At 44.9% G+C, this 10,815-nt stretch overlaps 1 protein-coding gene across 1 annotated transcript in view; it reads left to right on the top strand.

Annotated features, from left to right (window-relative positions):
- The first annotated feature begins 2,469 nt into the window (after positions 1–2,469).
- Positions 2,470–10,815, top strand: part of LOC112265267 (numb-like protein) — a 38,708-nt gene continuing 30,362 nt past the window's right edge. Inside the window, exon 1 of the mRNA XM_042294932.1 lies at positions 2,470–2,884. Within this exon, the coding sequence (XP_042150866.1) occupies positions 2,844–2,884 (41 nt within the window). The 5' untranslated portion in view covers positions 2,470–2,843. The remainder of the gene's footprint in view (positions 2,885–10,815) is intronic.

The raw sequence follows: 10,815 nt of genomic DNA, 5'->3' as shown, positions 1-10,815 counted from the left end.
TTTGCATGTGAGTCCGTCATGTTTTTTTCACAAACACAAATGATTTAGTTTAGAGCGTTTGTACAGCACAGGGGGTTGGTGGCACCTTAATTGGGGAGGACGGGATCATGATAATGGATGGAGTGGACTCTGTGTAATTGTATCAAATCATCAAACAGACATTATTATGAGCCGTCCTCCCTTTAGCAGCCTACAGTGTTGTACAGGTGGGCTATTTGATCGGAATTGTTTCAACTTTTCGTGAGTGTGTGTTCGCATGCGAGCGCTTGCGCGTGTGTGTCTGTTCATGGACATGAAAGAATATGTCTACCACCGCAGGTCCTGTGCTTACTCGAGCATAGTTAAACATCAGTTAAACATTAGAGTTTACAAGTTGCGCCACCACACATAAACACGTAGCATTGAGGCCACTCAAAAGTGAAACATCAGAGTACACACACACACACACACACACACAGCTTTGTTTTTGTAAATTTTTGGGGAGTAAAAATGTGTTTCCATTCAAAATCCTATTTTCCATAACCCTTAACCGAACCTTAACCCTAATCTGACCTCTAACGCTAAACCTAACTCAAACCTAACCCTAACCTTAAACCCAAACCCTAAACCTTTCAAATTAGTATTGTATTCCTACCTTGTCAGGACGTTCTGGTGGCTTGTCAGGACATTGTGGTCTTGATAATGTAGGAAAACATGTACACACACACACACACACACACACCAAGCCAGCTCTACTGGTGGGCCCTCATTTGGGTCATGAGAAATTCAATTAACAACACCGAGCAATCAATGTTAACAGTGCCTAGGGCTCAGCACACCACCCCACACCACACCACCCCATACCATACCATACCACCCCATACCACACCACATCACACCACACCACCCCACACCACATCACACCACACCACACCAGGCTGCATGGCTATTTCTGTTGGGGTAAAACCTTTACTCCAGGGGTAGACAACTAGATTCAGCCGCAAGACCATTTTTGTCGCCATGGATGGTCGGGGGGTCGGAACATAATTATAATATTTTTTAGACTGCAAATTGACCACAGCTAAGCCCAAAAATAGATTTATTTGAAAATAAGAATCATTATATACCTTGATTACATTGAGACACGATCAGATATGTCTCTTTTTAAATTTTTTATAATATATCTATTTTTTAAATTATCACTCACAGGCCGTTTGGCCCGCGTGCCGCCAGTTGCCTGCTCTTCTCTTCTCCATGATCCCATGGGAAAACAGAACAACAACACAGTTGGAAAACCATAAATATCCTGTATTCTAATTCCTAATTTAAATGCAATCCACAGGGGAAGATTACTCATAGTTTCATTTAGGTGTGCACTCCAGTTAGCTCCATAGAAAAATAATGACTATATTCTAATTCTATGTGTAATCAACAGCAAGAACAGGGCTCTGGCGAGTGGTGAACAGCAGAGCTAGTGTTACCATGGGAATGATTAGGGTGTGATGGTGATGTTAAAACACTGGTTGATTGAATTCTTTGGAAGCCATTTTTGTTACGTAAGGAGGAATCTGAGCAGTATGTGTTCCCATCCAGCCTGTGAGGTCATCGTGTTCGATAACTATACCATTAATAGGCTTATGGGAGAGCTCAGCCCACCGCTGTATGCTTTTCCTACAGTGAATTATCAAGCTAATCTCTCTGTATGACACAACACAGATGGACACACTTCCTTTCTGGCTGTCTCCCATTTTGTGAAGCAATCTCTCTTTCTTTGTCCTCCTCTCATGCACTGTCTATTTTTATAGGTCTAGCTATCTCTCGCTCCCTCTTTCTCTCCCTTCATCTCTCTTTTCTCCAGCTGAGAGAGAGAGAGAGAGAGAGAGAGAGTTGCCACGAGAAAAGGGCAACCAGTGAAGAACAAACACCATTGTAAATACAACCCATATTTATGCTTATTTATTTTATCTTGTGTCCTTTAGCCATTTGTACATTGTTAGAACACTGTATATATATATAATATGACATTTGTAATGTCTTTACTGTTTTGAAACTTCTGTATGTGTAATGTTTACTGTTAATTTTAGTTGTTTTTCACTTTATATATTCACTTTGTATGTTGTCTACCTCACTTGCTTTGGCAATGTTAACACATGTTTCCCATGCCAATAAAGCCCTTGAATTGAATTGAATTGAGTTGCTTCCTTGTCTTTGGAGCAGTATAGTGCTTAGTGAATGAATGGCTCCCAGGCAGAGGTGAACGTGTGACCAGGCAGGCTGCAGGCACAGAAAAGTCCCCCCATCCCAGACCCCTGCCTACAGCCTTCAGCCTCACTGGCCATCACAGATGGACGGATGAAACTGTGTCACCGCTAGCCTAATCACCTCTACGCTCCACTCCGCTCCTCCCCCTCTCACTCTTTCCTCTCTCATCCCCTCTCATTCTCATCCTCTCTGTGTCCCCCTGTCTGTCCTCTTCATCCTCCCATCCTCTCGGACAGGTTTTGGAGAGGCTGAAAATGAACCGTCCCTCTCACAGGCAATTCAGACAGGAGTGTGTGTGTTAGAGACACACGTACACATTACACACACACAGCGACAGGGGTCTGTGTGAATGTGTCGGTTGCCTTCTCTCCAAGTTAATCCCTTAAGAAGAGGTGTGGTTCTCTCTCTCTCTCTCTCTCTCTCTGATCCCCAAGCAGATTTTCATCTCATGTTGTGTTAGTTGAATTCTCCTCCGCTGCTGCTGCTGCCGCTGCGAGTCTCAGGGCGTTCTCTTTTTCGCATTTTTGAACGCCCATCATCATCATCTCTCCACTTCTTCTTCTACTGCTCTCTGCCTCTTCTTCTGCTTTCACTAGTCTGAGATGAGTTTGAACGCTGAGATGGGGGAGGCCATCGAGCTAAGGTGAGTGTTTGTGGCTGGGGGATTAGGGGGGTTACAGTAGGATAGGCTGATGTGTTGCAGTAGCTGTGAACACAGGTCAATAGCCTAGCTCTAGCGTGTCTGTAGTTAGCGATAGCATTAGCCTCGGTTATTATTGGCCATAGCCATTTCAGCAGCTGTCAAAACTGACGGGGGCGTCTACTAGCTTATTCCAGGAGCTCATAGTCTTAGCAGCTCTATTAGCCCCCGCGCCCATATGGAGCCGATTAGAGTCTCAATTGATATCCCAAAATACCTAATATTTGTTTATGTGCAGCATGTGCGACATTAAATGTTAAGGGATGTTTTCATAGCAGAAAAGGATGAATCTTAGTAATCTTACCACCACAGAAGTAGAAGAAGAAGAACTAGCAGCAAAAGCCAAGTTAAGCAGACACAGGAGAAAAGTGGGACTGTTTTTGTCTTTTTGTTTGAGTGATTGGCAATGCAACACTTCTCTTATGTTGAGAAAAGGGAAATGCTTTTCACACGTTATTTCCTGAGGTGTGTGTTTGAGAATTGTGAGATGTGAGTGCTGTCTGCACACTTGCTCTTGTCTGAATGACTCCTTGTGGATTAGAGAGCCTGTGGCCTGGGTCTAGCCTGGGTCTAGCCTGGGCAGATAAGAGCATGTGAGAGGTCTTCACATGGCTGCTGTGTTTTAACATTAGTCCTGCTGTTTAGGGAGTCCCTACGAACACCCTGGACCAGCTGGACCGCCCACTGCAGCCATGCCCGCTCTCTCTCTGCCCGCCCGCCCGCCCTCTCTCTCTCTCTCTCTCTCTCTCTCTCTCTCTCTCTCTGCCCACTCTCTCTCTCTCTCTCTGCCCGCTCTCTCTCTCTCTCTGCCCGCCCGCCCGCTCTCTCCCGCCCGCCCGCTCTCTCTCTCTCTCTCTCTGCCCGCTCTCTCTCTCTCTCTCTCTGCCCGCTCTCTCTCTCTCTGCCCACCCGCCCGCTCTCTCCCGCTCTCTCTCTCTGCCCGCCCGCTCTCTCTCTCTCTCCCTCTCTCTCTCTCTCTCTCACTCTCTCTCTCTCTGCCCGCTCTCTCTCTCTCTCTGCCCGCCTCCAAGGGCACAGGGGGATTTAGGTGTTTCTGTTGTTAATCTCCATGTCTTGGAGCACACACACAGGCGTGTGTATCTCATCTCCACTCAGAGGCCCTTGGCTAAGAGCTTAGCCTGTGTTTGTGAAGAAAGGAGGGAGGGACAGAGGAAAGAGGAGTATGAGTAAGCTATGAGGGCACAGCTGTGTGTTTGGGAGGGACATTACATTTATCTTTATTTAACTAGTCAAGTCAGTTAAGAACAAATTCTTATTTACAATGATGGCCTAGGAACAATGGGTTAACTGCCTTGTTCAGGGGTAGAACGAAAGATTTTTACCTTGTCAGCTCGGGGATTCAATCTAGCAACCTTTCAGTTACTGTTCCGCTCTAACCACTAGGCTACCTGCCCCCCCCCCTAACACTGGGAAGAGGGAGGGACATCAGACAATCTTGTGGTAGGATTCACTCCACCCACACAGGACAAGTCAAAATGTTCTGATTTTGTAGCAGGTCTATGAGATGAGAAAAGGTGACATGGCACATAGGTTGTACTTGCACCATATGGCTCTGTGTCATAGAACGTCTTCCCTTCACATCGCAAACATATTACCGTATTACCGCTCCCCTTTAGCTTGTTATTCCCAAGCCTCAATGCTCCCTAACAGGTCTCACTGTGGTTGTATCCCAAATCACCACCCTATTCCCTATGTCACTGGTTCTCAATCCTGGTCCCAGGGACCCAATGGGGTGCACATTTTTGTTTTTGTCCTAGCACGACACAGCTGATTCATATCATCAAAGCCTTTTGATGAGTTGATGATTTGAATCAGCTGTGTAGTGCTAGGACAAAAACAAAAATGTGCACCCCATTGGGTCCCTGGGACCAGGATTGAGAACCAGTGCCCTATGTAGTGCACTATTTGGGACCTGGTCAAAAGTAGTGCACTACACAGGGAATAGGGTGGCATTTGGGACATGTCCTCGTGTCTCTCTCAGTGATCATATCCGAAAGACAGAGACAATACTGGATCATTGTTGGTTTCAAGTTGCTCCTGTCCTGTTTGATATTGATGTCCTTGATTAGTCATCATTTTGAGATCACTTGGCAGAGATGCAGGTTGGGAAGGCAGGTTGATTTGTTGCCAGAAAATGAAATAGACACTGCTGCTGTATCTTTACTGTAAACACATGACACTCCTTAGACACTGCTGCTGTATCTTTACTGTAAACACATGACACTCCTTAGACACTGCTGCTGTATCTTTACTGTAAACACATGACACTCCTTAGACACTGCTGCTCTATCTTTACTGTAAACACATGACACTCCTTAGACACTGCTGCTGTATCTTTACTGTAAACACATAACACTCCTTAGACACTGCTGCTGTATCTTTACTGTAAACACATGACACTCCTTAGACACTGCTGCTGTATCTTTACTGTAAACACATGACACTCCTTAGACACTGCTGCTGTATCTTTACTGTAAACACATGACACTCCTTAGACACTGCTGCTCTATCTTTACTGTAAACACATGACACTCCTTAGACACTGCTGCTCTATCTTTACTGTAAACACATGACACTCCTTAGACACTGCTGCTCTATCTTTACTGTAAACACATGACACTCCTTAGACACTGCTGCTCTATCTTTACTGTAAACACATGACACTCCTTAGACACTGCTGCTGTATCTTTACTATAAACACATGACACTCCTTAGACTCTGCTGCTGTGGCTTTACTGTAAATGCATTCTGATAGATGCTTTGATAAATTGGCACTAAATAGTAATGACCGAAATAGGAAGTCAATTTGCTCTCTCCTAGTTAGCAGTATGTATGCTTGGTAGTACTGGTCTGGGTGAGTGTATGTTAGAGAACTGGAAAGTCACTGCTATGGAATCTTTATGGAAATTCCAACTCGGCCTTGGCAGTTGGCACACTCACTCGACCCCTTCTTCGATGATGTGTATATATAATCGAAACAGAGAGCAGAAGTCCCCACGCACACACACACACACACACACACACACACACACTGAAGCTCGACACCATCCACATACACATGCAGACGGTTATTTTGACCTGTAGCCTTACATGCTGACCAGACTGCACACGTTGATTTTGTCCACCCACACCAGATGTGATCACGACACGCAGGTTGAAATATCAAAACAAACTCTGAACCAATTATATTAATTTGGGGACAGGTCAAAAAGCATGAAACATTTATGGTAATTTAGCTAGTTAGCTTGCTGTTGCTAGTTCATTTGTCCTGGGATATAAACATTGGGTTGTTATTTTACCTGAAATTGCACAAGGTCCTCTACTCTGACAATTAATCCACAGATAAAACGGTCAACCGAATTCGTGTCTCGTCATCTCTCCTCCTTCCTTCAGGTTTCTTATTGTTATTATTATTTTGGACTTAATATGCCGGTTGGCAAACAACTTTAGGTGCATTACCGCAACCGACTGGAGTGTGGACCTGAGTTCATCTTTCAATCCCCCCGTGGGTATATGCTCCCCCTAAAAACCAATGAGGAGATGGGAGAGGCAGGACTTGCAGCCCCTAAAGTGTAAAAAATAGAACCCATTTCTATTTTAGAGACTGGCCATGCAGACACGTGCTAGCAGTGTGGGTGCAATGATTGAATAACATGTATGTGTACATTTATTCTTGCAACATTCGCGCAGAATAGCAAGACATTGTTTACTGTGCCTTACATTACAATGGGATTCAGGAAGGAGCTGTAGATGTTACTAATCTTCTGGAGAGAAAAATGCTGCCTCTGCAGGAACAAGACAAATAGTGATAAGGCACATTTAATGCCTTTTAGCGTTATGACTTAATGCATTTAATATTTGTTTGTTTTTTTGCGCCCTCCCTCACACTAGCTGTTTGCGCTTGAAATGTGTCTCCACGGCCATAAATAATAAATAATGTGACAACTTTAAAGATATTCCCATGACTGTTAGGCGTGTTCAGTTCTAATATGGTGTTCTATTAGTGGGTTTGTGGAACTACTTCCAGAGAGTCCCACCACCACACCTGTTGTCATGGTGTTGCACCCTATTCATGTACTTTATAAGCTGCGGAATCCCAGAGATCAGCAGAGCAGAGCAGTGTGAGTGACAGGCAGTCAGAGACCAGGGCAGGGCACCCCTCTCATTATATTAACTGACTTACTCTCTGACCAGCCTGTGGTTCAGTCTAATTGAGTTTGGGCCTTGGACCTTCTCAGCAGTGGTCTTCTCAGAAGCCCCTCAGCCTGTGGCTTCTTCTTCCTAATTGCATTAGGGCCACAGAAAGGACTGATTGAGTGTTAGTGTCGTAGCCTGTTTAAAGCTAATTATGTCTGTTGCCATGCCGAGGTACATCAACTATCTGACCACAATAACAGATGCCCTGTGTGTTCTGACCCCCAGACCCATCCGGATCATCAGAGGTGTAAAGTAGTTAAGTAAAAATAATTTAAAGTACTACCTAAGGAGTTTTTTGTGGTATCTGTACTTTGCTTTACTATTTATATTTTTGACAACTTCTACTTTTACTTCACTACTTTTCTAAAGAAAAGAATGTGCTTTTTACTCCATACATTTTCCCTGACACCCAAAAGTAGTCGTTACATTTTGCATGGCTAGCAGGACAGGAAAGTGGTCCAATTCAGGCACTTATCAAGAGAACATCCCTGGTCATCCCTACTGCCTCTGATCTTGCGGACTCAATAAACACAAATGCTTCATTCGTAAATTATGTCTGAGTGTTGTAGTGTACCCCTGGCTATCCGTACATTTCAAAAACAAGAAAATAGTGCCATCTTGATTGTTTAATATAGGGAATTTGAAATGATTTATTCTTATATACATTTTAACAATTACATTTACTTTTGATACTTAAGTATATTTAAAACCAAATACTTTTAGACTTTTACTCAAGTAGTATTTTACTGGGTGACTTTCACTTTTACTTGGGTCATTTTCTATTAAGGTATCTTTACTTTTACTCAAGTATGAAAATTGGGTACTTTTTCCACCACTGTGGGTCATCCGGGTCACCGCTGTTTGGAAGTGTGGGTGGTGGTAAGATTGTGTGTGTGTGTAGAGGGCAGATGTGTGTGTGTGCGTGTGTGTACATGCGCTGCATGTGATGTTTGTGTTGTGTCAGAGGTTATATATCTGTATAATCTACCTTACATCAGAGTCCACAGTCCTGGCTGTCGCCCACACTGTCATCACAGCCTACACAAGGCATGCATGGTCCATGTTACTTTGTTGGAGGGTGATTGAATTATGGCCTAATTGACATGATGTAGATGTGGAATGACAGAGAGGGTCTGCTGGATGAACTATGAGAGGGAATGGGGAGAGAGACAGGGAAAGAGAGAGACAGGGATGGAGAGAGAGACAGGGATGGAGAGAGACAGGGATGGAGAGAGAGACAGGGATGGAGAGAGAGACAGGGATGGAGAGAGAGACAGAGAAAGAGAGAGAGACAGGGATGGAGAGAGAGACAGGGATGGAGAGAGGGAGACAGAGAAAGAGAGAGACAGGGATGGAGAGAGAGACAGGGAAAGAGAGAGAGACAGGGATGGAGAGAGAGACAGGGAAAGAGAGAGAGACAGGGATGGAGAGAGAGACAGGGATGGAGAGACAGAGACAGAGAAAGAGAGAGAGACAGGGATGGAGAGAGAGAGGGAAAGAGAGAGAGACAGGGAAAGAGAGAGAGACAGGGATGGAGAGAGAGGGACAGGGATGGAGAGAGAGACAGGGAAAGAGAGAGACAGGGATGGAGAGAGAGGGAAACAGGGATGGAGAGAGAGACAGAGAAAGAGACAGGGATGAGAGAGAGACAGGGATGGAGAGAGAGGGAAAGAAAGAGAGAGACAGGGAAAGAGAGAGAGACAGGGATGGAGAGAGAGAGGGATGGAGAGAGAGACAGGGATGGAGAGACAGACAGGGATGGAGAGAGAGAAAGGGATGGAGAGAGAGACAGGGATGGAGAGAGAGACAGGAAAAGAGAGAGACAGGGATGGAGAGAGAGACAGGGAAGGAGAGAGAGACAGGGAAAGAGAGAGAGACAGGGAAAGAGAGAGAGACCGGGAAAGAGAGAGAGACAGGGAAAGAGAGAGAGACAGGGAAAGAGAGAGAGACAGTGAAAGAGAGAGAGACAGGGAAAGAGAGAGACAGGGAAAGAGAGAGGGCTGGAAAGGTACTGTAGATAAGTGTGACGGTGGAATGATATATGATCGGGATTGAGGAGAAACAATGTTTAGTTACACAATGATGGGTGAGAGAGTGATGCTATGTGATGGATGGTGGTGCTACAGGCAGTAGTTAGCATAGTAACAGTGGAGGAGAGAACATTTGTTTTACGCAAAAATGAAAATTTGCATTTCTTATTGGACAAGTTCAGGTATTCCCTCCCTGTTTCATCCTGTTTTCTTCCCTTTGGTGCCTAATGAATAGGACCCAGTGCTGGTGAACTGAGGATAAACAGGCTTGGTGGGGGTTAGAGAGGAGACCGTCCCAGGCAGACAGGAAGTCTGTGCTGGTTAGAGAGAGTGTCAGTCTGTCAGGCTGAAGACTGCCTTTACACATGACAGCCTCTGTTCCAGCTGTCTCTCCACATCAGCTTTCACACACGCACACCCACCCACGCACACGCACCAGCACACAGCCCACGCTCATTATAATATGCGTAACCATCCCGTTCCAGTACACAGGCCTTCATACTGTACCTTAACCTCCAGAGCGTCACTGTTGTATTTGTTCAGTGTTTCCAGTACGGACTACAGATGGTGATGTATTAGCAGTTTTCTGATACAGTTATGTCTTGTCCTCTCCTCAGGGGTTTCTCTGTATCAAATGAACTATGGCTAATGTGACATCGACAGGAAGGACCGCTGACCCCAGAGTTGCGTATCACTGGAATGAAGTGGGGCCGACCTTTTCTCCCAGGGTCAGACAGCAGTCAAAACACTGCTGCCCCTGTTTATGTGGGCTTGGTTCCGCTCCCTCATTCCACAACCACACACACACACACAGAGAAGGGGTGGAGGGAGGGGGGGTTGGATATGTGGAATGGGGGGAGCGGAAACAGACGGTTGTCGTGGGGACAAGCCGACTCTTTTCTTGCTCTGGGTCGCTCAGTATTTACATTTAGTGTCCGAGAGGCCTCGGAAATTGGATCATCCTGAGGCAGCACAGTGTATATGTGATCTATTAATAAAATGTATTTCTCCACATCAAATACAATATTTTAAATAAATAAATAAAATGCAGTTAACATCATAAAGACGGTTCCTGTTTTTACACAACAGACGTTTGTTTCCTCACCACTCCCTCAGTAAATGATTTTTGACATGGCCGGGGGAACGTTCCTGCAACGCTCCCTGATCTCTAGTAGAATCTAATCACTAGCTGTCTCTCACAGTGTGGCGGCTGCTTGCCCCCTGACCACGGATAGTTGGTCTATTTCTCACTTGCTTTGATAAACGTTTTCCCTGCTCCCTGCCCTGCGGTCAGGCTTTTCTAACTGTGGGAGACCATGATACTTTACCGAGATAACTATATTACCTCAGTAACGGTAATAAACTCAGTCAACTCTGTTGTTCCTCTATAGACTTACCATTACTGAATGAACTAGACTGATGTTCTACTAACCTAGTGTGTGAATGAACTAGACTGATGTTCTACTAACCTAGTGTGTGAATGAACTAGACTGATGTTCTACTAACCTAGTGTGTGAATGAACTAGACTGATGTTCTACTAACCTAGTGTGTGAATGAACTAGACTGATGTTCTACTAACCTAGTGTGCATGTGGAGTGTTTTTTTAAATGTTGTTTTATTTTTAC

The sequence above is a fragment of the Oncorhynchus tshawytscha genome, linkage group LG13, assembly GCF_018296145.1.
Source record: "Oncorhynchus tshawytscha isolate Ot180627B linkage group LG13, Otsh_v2.0, whole genome shotgun sequence".
Classification (NCBI taxonomy): domain Eukaryota; kingdom Metazoa; phylum Chordata; class Actinopteri; order Salmoniformes; family Salmonidae; genus Oncorhynchus; species Oncorhynchus tshawytscha.
The sequence above is the reverse complement of the archived record's forward strand: the minus strand, read 5'-3'. Positions and strand labels throughout refer to the sequence as shown.